Source organism: Temnothorax longispinosus, unplaced genomic scaffold, assembly GCF_030848805.1.
Source record: "Temnothorax longispinosus isolate EJ_2023e unplaced genomic scaffold, Tlon_JGU_v1 HiC_scaffold_345, whole genome shotgun sequence".
Lineage (NCBI taxonomy): Eukaryota > Metazoa > Arthropoda > Insecta > Hymenoptera > Formicidae > Temnothorax > Temnothorax longispinosus.
The window spans coordinates 32-11,910 of NW_027270171.1; the positions used below are offsets into that span (position 1 = coordinate 32).

Here is an 11,879-nt window from a genome sequence, read left to right on the forward strand (position 1 = left end):
GCGGGTATCGTTTTCTATTGGTCGGCGACCATTGGTTTCAAAACCGGAAACAGAGAGAGAAAGAGCGAGCGAGTAAGAGAGATAGAGCCATACACACACGCGTGCGCGTGACCGTAAATCGCAACGAAACGAGGAGAGGAGAGCGAGTCAGCGAGTAAACAGAAAACCGCGTCGTCACGGTATACCCTGTCGTCGTCGCCGTCGTCGTCGTCGTCATCGTTATTGTCATCGTCATCGTCGTCGTCGTCGTCGTCACCTACGACGCAGCGTTCTCCTTTATTGGCGTCAACGATCGGAGAAGGACGAGGACAAGTTAGTCGTGTAGGTTAGTACGCCAGCGAAACGATAATTAGTTAAGGAACTTTACGGTGCCCTTGCCTCGTCTATGATTATTTCACGTGAAACGTTGCTCTGTTTCTGTAGGACTATTAGGCTATTCTCATCTACGCGCCTGACGAAAGAACGGTGGTGTACGATTTAGAAAGCTGCCTGCCATTTTCCACATAACATATATAATTATTTATAAATACGTAAATTTTATTTACAGAAAAAGAAATATGACGGGTTGCAGTGCAGATTACTGTACGAACTCATCGAGCAAAGGCTTCCAAATGTGCAGATTCCCACGAGAAGAGAAAAGAAGAAAAGTATGGATTGCTAATGTTAACCGTGCAGACTGGGTTCCTGGAGTGAGTTCGACATTGTGTTCAGTAAGTACAAACATAATATATTTATTTGACTTATGTCCATTTCTACCATTATAGAAATTCAAAATAATCTATTTTATTGTTATTCCTTATTTTTTCTAATTAAATTACTCAATATTTTTGTCAGATTCATTTCTCAGACGAGATGTGGGAAAAAACACGGGGAGGTAAACGCCGCTTGAAATCTACAGCAGTTCCAACTATTTTTGGTGATCGTCTGATACATACATCTGTACAAGAAGAAGATGAACCAAAGAATATTCCTGAAAATGAACATGAAAATTTTAATAATACATCGCAAGAAGCACAAGAAAGACCCATAAATAATGGTAAGATCTCATTACATTACATTACAGTATTTATTAGTGATAATATAAAAACATTTTTTAAGAAAGTAAAGAATTATATGTTAAAATTTTTAATTTTTTAATGTTTATAATACTTGAATTTTGTATACTTTTTTCAATTATTAACCGACATTGAAACTATAGAACTTGTTTTGATTATATGACATAATATCGGAGTATACTATACTACTTTTCCCTTAATTAAAAAGAAACCTTAAAAAATGTTTGTAATAATAATAATTATTTGAAAATTATGAAGAAAATCTAAAGTGTGTTCAAAACTATTTTAAATATAATAAATATATCGCTTTTTGTATAAATAATGAAATACAATACTTAAATTATCATTTTTATCATAAATTAGTCGAAAATTCGTACTTTTAAGCTAAAAATAAATATTTATTACTTTTTAATAGGGCTTCTTTTGAAACCAGTATTTAATTTTTTTCTGCGACCAAATGTCAGTTTTTTATTTCAAAAAATTTATGTGCAGGTGATGTTCACAACAATTCAGAAGAAATTCAGGAAACTGAAGGAAGTATTGAAGAACTGAAGGAAAAAACGCCTTTCGAAGAAACACTTGAACAACGATTTAATAGATTACAAAAATTATATGACAAATCGGAAAAATCTAGGATAGCTTTGAAAAAGAGTCTTATTGCAGCCAATAAACGGAATAAAAAATTACAACAGGAAGTACGTTCAAACAAATTAAAGGAAAGTTTATCTTGCATTCTAAATGAAGATCAAATTAAATTATTAACTCGAGAATATAAAAGAATGCTCTTGCGCATCAATTACCACTGAAAGAATTTGTTTATATTTTATTATTTGTAAATAAACTATAACTGTAAGAATTACTGTACAACATTTTCGGTATTTAAATATGAAATATTTTATTTTTCTCATTGTATAAGAATAATTTACTCATAAAAAAGTCATGTAAGGTTTCATTGTTGACATTTTTCCGCGATGCTGATTGCTTTTTTATTGCACTTATTTCGTAAACATCTATCATTACTTATTTTGACAGTTTGTGTATTAATTTGTTAATAGTATAATGTAATAGGAATTGTATAATTAAAGCTAAATAACACGCGCGTAGCGCGTGTCTGTCATGTCTAATTATATAAAATATACACATTTGCATTGAAACACGTTTGAGTTTTGCCGCTGAATATACCACTTCCGGTTTTGAAACAAATGGCGACGGTTAGTCCGATCCCTCTCTAGAGGATCCCTAGCCATTACGCGCGACCCGCGGTCATCGGCTGCGTTCAGCCGAACCTCTGCTTAGCGAAGCGAAAGATAGCAACTGAATGTGATTGGTTCTTACCTTTGGATCCAACCAATTACACTTAATTGCTACCTTTCGCTTGGCTAAGCAGAGGTTCGGCTGAACGCAGCCATCGTGTTTCCTCTATTTCACGGATGTTGAAGAAGACTCAAATAAGAGCGAGTAAAAATCGTGAGTACAAAATCGGGTTATTTTATCAATTAGCATGCACGCCGCGAGTATGTATATCCGTTTCTCCAAGCTGTTACCAGTTCCGAGGAGATCTTCGGAGAGGAAATGGACAATCCCAGGGAGAGTATACGAACCGATCCAGAAAATCTTGATGGTACGGTGTTGATGCAGCTCGGTGAGTGAACTTGATTGCTATTATGCTAATTACTGATATAACCGTTTATTGCTCGAGGAGCATAACGGTGAAATTGCACTCCCAATTTATAGTAACCAATTTCGTTCATTCTCTATTGACTATATATTATCAGTGATAATATATATAGTAAAAATGTAAAGATTGTGTAAAGTATTCCAAAAATATCCGGTTTGACATTCGAAAATATCTGATGGAATTTCTTTGAATTGGAAATTCTTTGAATAAAAATTAATATGTATCATATTTGGCAATCGTTTGTTCAATTCATTTAATTAATCCAGTCGTTTCTTCCCAAAAATTTATATTCGACATAAAACTATAAGGATTCTGTAATAAAAAAATGTTCGAAATTGCTCCAAAAATTTAATCAAATATGTATTTATGGACGAAAATTCAAATAAAGCACAAAGTGCTCGAAAAGTATTGATATCTTTAATTGTCTTGATTATTCAGTATAATAGTCAAAGGTATTTCGAATACAATCGATTAAATATCAGGCGTCTCATGTGTATATATCTTCCTTTTTTTTTTTTATAAAAAAGCATATAAACCTTTATTAAAACTAAGTACAAAAATAATAGGTACATTTTTTCGTCTTCGCGTCTAAATCTCTAAATTGCTATGCCGGCTGGTCCGCCATTCAAAACTTTTTCAATCATTGTACACTTGTGAGCAATAGCGAAGAGTATTCTGCCGAAGGATGATATAGGGTGTTTTTTCTCCTTTTATAGGATGCTTTAGAATTTTCTCGCCATTTCTCTAAGATGTTAAAAGATAAACTAACAAGAATAGAGAGCGATTACATACCAAAGTCGAGTCGATATTAATTAATTTATAATTAATCCATAAGTTAGACAAACGAACAATCCTTGCTTCTCGAATCGCCTGCAATTCCACGCGATTAGACACAGTATCCCGTAATTATCGACGCCACTTTTTATTCGTTCGACGGGAGTTTTATTAAATGTCATTCTCTCTAATATCTATATTAATTAAATATTCTCGTCGAGTCTATATATATATAGACGAAAATTTCGTTCACTATACACATATTGCACTCAGCAATTTACTATTGATATAAAAATCGTAGATCGTCTCGTAGATCACTCAACGATCGCTGAAATTAGGAGAGAAACTTGAACAATCGTGTTATTATTACTAAACTATAAAACACAACGGGTCTTATATAAAGTTTGAAAACGAGCCTTATGTATGTGTCGGTCTTTAAAGAATTAAGGAAGGAAAGAGCGATACAACTGTGAAAAAGATATCGACATAACGCACGTGGATACGTTGCTAATGTATAAATTATACATATACATATATTTATATACATATATATTTATATACATATATATATATATATATATATATATATATATATATATTTGTGTATCGAGAATGAGAGCGTGGCCTAATAGACAGCGCACTGGTCTATTGAGCTAAAGGTCCCGGGTTCGATTCCCGGTAGAGCTAGAAAAATTATATTCGCTCGTTCTCCTCTCGGAAGGCAATGGCAAATCACCGAGAGTATTGTCTTGCCAAGAGAACTTCTCTAAAAAATATAGCCGTTCGGAATCGGCGTTAAACTGTAGGTCCCATATACAATGTGTATAATCCACGTGCGCAACACATGTATATGAAGAGAAGTCACCACGCTTGGGCACGAGTAATATAGGACTGAGGATTTGTGTATCTTTACATATGGAGAGAGAAACATGTATATTTATACATATATTACGATTTCGTTAACAACATAAAATGTAATTATTCACATAACACAATAATCCGTGGTATAATAAAATATCATAACGATCTGTTTTTGTACTGGGTAGGCCGACGCGCATACAGGGTGTCTCCGCATTACCGAAAACTATCTTAATGACAGATTTTCCAAATTTAAAACAGATTTCTTCAGCATCACGTGCGATTTTAACGAATTAAAGTTTAAGATTAATGGAGCATCTTATTTATTAATATTTTTTACCAAAATTTTTAGAATAATTAAAAATTAAATAGTTCTATATTATAATTTTTATTTTATTTAAATTCAAAATATTTTAATTGAAATTAGAGATTAAATTGTTGCAGGAAAGAAATAGATTTCAATTAAAAAAAAATTGCCATTAAAATATTTTTCGTTATTATATGTGGTCACCCTATATATAATATATATAATATATTATTATATCTCATTAACTTCTTCGGGTAAAGGTTTGAATTTTCGCGCGCATTTAAAGCTATATAAATGGAACTCTTCGGCTCTAATTTTGATTCGATGATCGAGACGAAGATCAAAACAGCCACATTTTAGCTAAACGCACGCGTTGACCTCTCTGCATCGGAAATTAATCTACGTATTTTTTCGTCGCGCGGCCCTCGACCGCTTTGAGTATTTTTGTATCTTATTATAAAAAAATGGGAAAGAATTAAAGGATGCCTTTATTTACATTCTCGTTACCATGGTAACCTCGGGATTCGGATTCATATCCTTAAGGACGTTCTCCGGTCCTTATACTCGAGAAAATTGATTTTCTTAGGATTTTCTTGAAACTGTGAATATACGTTAATTTAGGTGTGCTTTATGCGTGGTATAAATTTTAGTACCTCTTCCGGGATAAAAAATAAAGATACTGAACCTCAAAGTTAAAAAAAAAAAATTTAATTTAATTTTTTTTAGTTTTAGATTTTTTTTTATAGAACTCGACGAGAGGAGCAACTTTGGTCCTCTTGGCCAACCTCGTATCTCTTACCGTTTGACCTGGAAAACCTTTTCATTAGTAAAAGTTAAAACTTTGAGGCTCAGTATCTTGATTTTTTATCCCGGAAGAAGTACTGAAATTTATACCACGCATAAAGCACACCTAAATTAACGTATATTCACGGTTTCAAGAAAATCCTAAGAAAATCGATTTTCTCTAGTATAAGAACCAGAAAACGTCCTTAAGGAGATGCTGGAGCCGTCTGTTTTACCGGCATTTTTTGTCGGCACGTAGCGTCGTATTAATTTGACAGAATTAAAAATCCTTCTCCAGAATTGCAGTACATACATTAATGATTCGGGGGAACTCCGATTTTATATAGAAAACGAGAAAAAAATTGCGGAAGTACAGATTTCCTTATCCTACTCTTATCCCAATATGGCGTCTCGAGTTGCGGCGAGCTGTCAGCTCGTCACAAGATGTATTTCATATAAGAGATATACCATTGGTACGAACGCGAAAACAAGTTCCCCCGAATTGCACAACAAGAAAAACATCGATAAACCCTCCAAATCAAGATTTAGAAGCGTAATATAAAAGTATAATGTCGATGTGCATCGTGCGTATGTGTGCGTGCAATGTAGCGTGCTATCCTTGTCTATATCTTTGTCTATACAAGGACAGATATAGTTCGCCGGTCTTCTTTACCGACGCCGATCGAGTTCGGCTACGGCTCCAGCATCCCCTTAACGTGCTGTGCAGCCGCCACGTTATTCCTAGAATTATAGCTTTTCGTACGTACATGCTAGGCAAAGTATATAGGCTGAGAAGAAAGTAACGTTAAATTTAAGAACGTTTCTCGAACATAGGGAAAGATCTCGACGATCTCGTGGATTCTCGAGTACTGAGGAACCGAGAATCCATAGACTTCGATGAGTATTCTCTTACGTCTTACGTGATGCGAACGACGAAGCGGCTATTTCGACACATTGTCAGGAAATAAATAATATTGCGCTTAAAATAAACAGGCTATATAAAATAAACATTTTTTTTATGAAATAGATCTTTCGTCTTTAAGGACATTCTCACGTCTTTATACTAGAGAAAATCGATTTTCTTGAAACTGTGAATATATGTTAATTTAGGTGTGCTTTATGCGTGGTATAAATTTCAGTATCTCTTCCGGTATAAAAAATCAAGATACTGAGCCTCAAAGTTTCAACTTTTACTAATGAAAAGGTTTTCCAGGCCAAACGGTAAGAGATACGAGGTTGGCCAAGAGGACTAAAATTGCTCCTCTCATCGAGTTCTATAAGGAAAAAATGCCAAAACTAAAAAAAATTAAATTTTAAATTTTTTTTTGAAACTTTGAGGCTCAGTATCTTTATTTTTTATCCCGGAAGAGGTTACTGAAATTTATACCACGCATAAAGCACACCTAAATTAACGTATATTTACAGTTTCAAGAAAATCCTAAGAAAATCGATTTTCTCTAGTATAAGGACGAGAGAACGTCCTTAAGGCTCATGTTCACTCACTGCAGCCATCTTGGATTGATGACGTCAGAAGTGAGAAAATCATGAAAATATATCATGAAAATTCTTGCGATTTACACTAAAATAAAAATGCTTTTTAATAAAATACTATCTGTAAACGATAAAATAGATTTGTAAAATACACCGAAACATCCCCTTTTATATGAGTAATCCACATTTGTCGAAGTGAATGTTGCCTAATCAAGAACGAAAACAAGCCGTTTGACAGCTGCCGAATTGAAATAAGTATTTGCTTGCACATATTAAATCACATTAAAGTGGATATTTTTGATGTATTTTAACACTATCACAATAATTTTAAATGTAAAAACACTGCACTAAAATGAAGAATAATGCTGTAAATCGCAAGGATAATTTTGCTTTGACGTGTCATTTTTCACGCCTTATAGTTTACAGTTTTGTCAAGTGTGACGCTGTCTGTGCGAAAACGCAGACTTGGCTCGCGAGCCAGCAGGAGCCTTAAATAATTTCAAATTATTGTCAATTTCATGGTAAAATTCTTTAACGATTTTTAAAAATCATTCATGTAAGAGAGGAAAAACATATATTAGTGATAAAAGAAAAAATGATTGGGAATAATTTTAGATCATTGTTTACTTTTCTGGAAAAAAATTTCTTTTCGCGGAATAGAAAAGCCGAGAGAAAAGCTAAATTTTTTGTCACATTTAGATATAATTTTGAATTATTGTAATCTCTGTAAAATTCTCTAACAAATTTAAAAAGTGGTAAGATTACCACCTACGATTATTCGTGATTTTTTTCTAACGATAACTTGTTTTCTTCTGCATTTCACGATTTGTTCATATCAACCTTTGCGTTGCTCTTTTCGCGCAATCTTCCATCTATGGAGATTATTGTTGTAAGACGGGGTGTGCCATACCTCCGTCTTACCTTCAGAAGGTTAACAGGCTTGTGTGCACAACTCTTAAATAGTCGCCTAGACTAATTGTAAGTAAAACTTACTATGTCATCAAATTTCACCAATGAAAAAATTATTAAACATAATTTAAACATTTTTTAAATTAAAAATAAAATGTTTAAATTATATGTAAATAATGATAAGAGCGTAAAAATGATAAAATTAAAAAAGATGGAAGAAATAGGTAAGAATTATTTCATATTTATATCGGTCTGTAAATTAGCAATTTCAGAGATTCACGAATATAAAATTCCTGAGAGCCGAAGAAGGATCTCATTTTGAGGTCCTTCAGGCTCATTAACCCTCAAAGACGTCGCGCTTGTAAGTCATCGCAACGATGCCGCTTTCCTTTCGCGATTGAGGGATCGATCATGCGGTCAATTCGCCACGCGCGGTTGATTAGAAGCGGGATTAGGGCGGGCTGCAATCTAATTCGACGAGATTGGTGAAAGCCGCAGCGGTGATGCTGCGACGGCCGCGGCGGTGACTTTAAACATCCCTTATAAGGTCATTCTCATCATTGCGATCTTTAAGTACTCTAGATGTAATGAGGAGCTGCCGTAATAACGCCCTTATATCGAGATGCCCTACAAACCGAGCGAGCCAGGCCCCCTTTTCTATACACTCCCAGTGTGCGACCTAGTTTATTTGGTTCTTTAATTAAGTTATTTACTTCGAAGTCCAGCAAGAAATTTAATTTGTCCAGGAATTAAAAATAATATAAACGAATTCTAGAGTGTCCGTCATTGGTTCCGAAGGAAACAATATATAGCTTCCAAATTTTGTAATTTCAAATATCATGTAGTATATAGAGATGAAGAAACTTTTATTTCTAGCTTTTAAATATATTTTATATAAACAGCAGTTAAAAATAATATAGAATGGAATCGCAGAGTTTCTGACTTTAAAGATAAAATTTTACAATTTATAATTTATTTATTAATTTCCGGAAAAAAATCTTTACAAGTCTTTATCTTCTCCTTTCGAAAACTTTCCTGCTTTCAATTAGAATAGTAAAACACACATGAGGGCAAGATACGATCTCTCTCAACATGGTAAAATAATCGAAATTAGATGTCTAGTTGTAATTACGTTGGTCTGTTGATTGTCTGATTTAATTAAAGTGATAAGCGTCTGTTAATCCTTCAGAGTTTTTCCTCCCTTCTCCTTTTGATGAATAGACTCTAATTGTATAATATAATATCATTTTTTCCTATTTTACTGCATATCGTCGTATAATTGTGATCCATGCCTAAAAAAATTGCAACATTGGTAGCACTATTTGTTAACAAATGATATTAATCGATCACAATACCTGACGATGTGCTTTCTAATATGCCGCTTGCGTCGTCGATTGAGTATCAGTGTCAATAAAGCGAAAGAATAGTCTCGATTATGTTGCGCATACGTGACTAATTACGCAAATTGGACGAATCGGCGGTGATCGGCGAGGGAGGCGACCGTGACTGCGAAGTCACGCGAGACTTTTCAATTCTTTTTAGCGAATACCATGGATTTTTCCCTCGATATTCTTCAAATGCTTCAAATTTTTGTCCAAGCGAGTCTCACAACACATAAACTTGAATAAATCGCTCACGAAATTCCGCGATATTTTTAATTGCACGAAAACGGGCATGCATTATTTTTATATAACGTGACTCTCTCCAGAGAAAGATAATTTTAGAAAATCTGAAATTGAAATCAGGTCGTTGATAAGACTCGAATGCGTCGCGTCTTTTAATCCGCCTCTCGTGAACCGCCTCACTTTTACGCAGCGGCCGTGTAATTAATTATCCCGATAACGAATCGTCGACGGAGCGGCGAATAAAAATTATCGCCATAATATAAGTGAGGTGAATTTATCGCCACTTGCCGATACGATGTGACCACGGCCACGACGAGAGGTCGCGTGCATGCGCATACGCGATGAGCACGCACGTAAGCTGTGTGAAGTTGGCCCCCCCACTACTGAAAATTCAATAATAACTATAACCATTCGTTTGGTGGTCGTTTGGTGGTGTTTGGTAGTCCATTCCCGACGTTTGGTAGTCAAAGCTGTAACTAATAATGCGAAAAAAAGACATATTCGCGTGAAGTTAGCCCCCCCTCTTGTAAAACTCGGCTTTCCAGACTGCGTACATCATTTTACCTGTACGCATTCGTTTGGTGGTCGCGTGCTGACGTTTGGTAGTCCATTCCCGACGATTGGTAGTCAAAGCTGTAACTAATAATGCGAAAAAAAGACATATGCGCGTGAAGTTAGCCCCCCCTCTTGTAAAACTCGGCTTTCCAGACTGCGTACATCATTTTACCTGTACGCATTCGTTTGGTGGTCGCGTGCTGACGTTTGGTAGTCCATTCCCGATGATTGGTAGCCAAAACTGTAATTAATAATGCGAAAAAAAGACATACACGCGTGAAATTAGACCTTTTTTTATAAAATTTGGCTTTCCAGACTGCATATATTATCAAACCGAACAAGCAACATTTACTTTACCAATAAATAATTAACCTGCATATATTATTATAACTATAAGAATTCGTTTGGTGCATTTAGTAATTAAAAATATAATTGTTAAAAAAGATAAAATATATATGTGTGTAACCATGCGTTTCATATAAATATTCTTGTACGATTGCATGTTTAATTATAATCATTAATATTTATTTAACGAGCATTTTATGATGTTTGGTAGTTAATTTTCAATAATTAATAATTAATAATTAAATACATATGGATCAAATTGGTGTAATCCACTTCTAACATTAAAACGTTTTTTCAAGCTTTTTTATAATAAATCGATACAATAAAATAACATAAAAAGTTTTTTTAATTTTTCTTGTATAGTCATATTTCATAGTTATTTTTTGAAATGTTAAAGAATATATAATCTTTTAATTTTTAGAATTGTAGAGCGTAATTAAAATAACGATTAAAATAATGATCAGTCTTAACGCGATTATTAAGGTTTTTTCCATTAACGACTAATTCTAATTCTTATACTACGCATATATATTTTTTGTATTATTCAATATGCATAGTCGTAAAAATCACAAAACATAATTAGTCGTTATTTTAATTACGCTCTACAATTCTAAAAATTAAAAGATTGTATATTCTTTGACATTTCAAAAAATAACTATGAAATATGACTATACAAGAAAAATTAAAAAAACTTTTTATGTTATTTTATTGTATCGATTTATTATAAAAAAGCTTGAAAAAACGTTTTAATGTTAGAAGTGGATTACACCAATTTGATCCATATGTATTTAATTATTAATTATTAATTATTGAAAATTAACTACCAAACATCATAAAATGCTCGTTAAATAAATATTAATGATTATAATTAAACATGCAATCGTACAAGAATATTTATATGAAAAACGCATGGTTACACACATATATATTTTATCTTTTTTAACAATTATATTTTTAATTACTAAATGCACCAAACGAATTCTTATAGTTATAATAATATATGCAGGTTAATTATTTATTGGTAAAGTAAATGTTGCTTGTTCGGTTTGATAATATATGCAGTCTGGAAAGCCAAATTTTATAAAAAAAGGTCTAATTTCACGCGTGTATGTCTTTTTTTCGCATTATTAATTACAGTTTTGGCTACCAATCATCGGGAATGGACTACCAAACGTCAGCACGCGACCACCAAACGAATGCGTACAGGTAAAATGATGTACGCAGTTCTGGAAAGCCAAGTTTTACAAGAGGGGGGGCTAACTTCACGCGCATATGTCTTTTTTTCGCATTATTAGTTACAGCTTTGACTACCAATCGTCGGGAATGGACTACCAAACGTCAGCACGCGACCACCAAACGAATGCGTACAGGTAAAATGATGTACGCAGTTTGGAAAGCCGAGTTTTACAAGAAGGGGGCTAACTTCACGCGCATATGTCTTTTTTTCGCATTATTAGTTACAGCTTTGACTACCAATCATCGGGAATGGACTACCAAAC

The 11,879-nt window shown here is 33.7% G+C and overlaps 1 protein-coding gene and 1 long non-coding RNA gene across 2 annotated transcripts; both read left to right on the plus strand.

Annotated features, from left to right (window-relative positions):
- The first annotated feature begins 442 nt into the window (after positions 1-442).
- Positions 443-2,209, plus strand: LOC139824379 (uncharacterized). The gene is made up of 4 exons (XM_071796911.1): positions 443-465; positions 548-710; positions 835-1,036; positions 1,548-2,209. Exons 2-4 carry the CDS (start codon positions 558-560, stop codon positions 1,859-1,861), a joined length of 669 nt encoding a protein of 222 aa, XP_071653012.1. The 5' UTR covers positions 443-465; positions 548-557; the 3' UTR covers positions 1,862-2,209.
- Positions 2,210-2,303: 94 nt separating this feature from the next.
- LOC139824380 (uncharacterized) lies at positions 2,304-5,819 on the plus strand. The gene is made up of 2 exons (XR_011735086.1): positions 2,304-2,522; positions 2,593-5,819. It is a non-coding gene; the product is annotated as an uncharacterized lncRNA (long non-coding RNA).
- Positions 5,820-11,879: the final 6,060 nt, after the last annotated feature.

Coding starts and splice junctions, on each gene's coding strand:
- LOC139824379 (XM_071796911.1), top strand. CDS start 558: ATGACGGGTTGCAGTGCAGATTACTGTACGAACTCATCGAGCAAAGGC. Junction 711..834: donor TGAGTTCGACATTGTGTTCA/GTAAGTACAAAC, acceptor TATTTTTGTCAG/ATTCATTTCTCAGACGAGAT. Junction 1,037..1,547: donor AGAAAGACCCATAAATAATG/GTAAGATCTCAT, acceptor ATTTATGTGCAG/GTGATGTTCACAACAATTCA.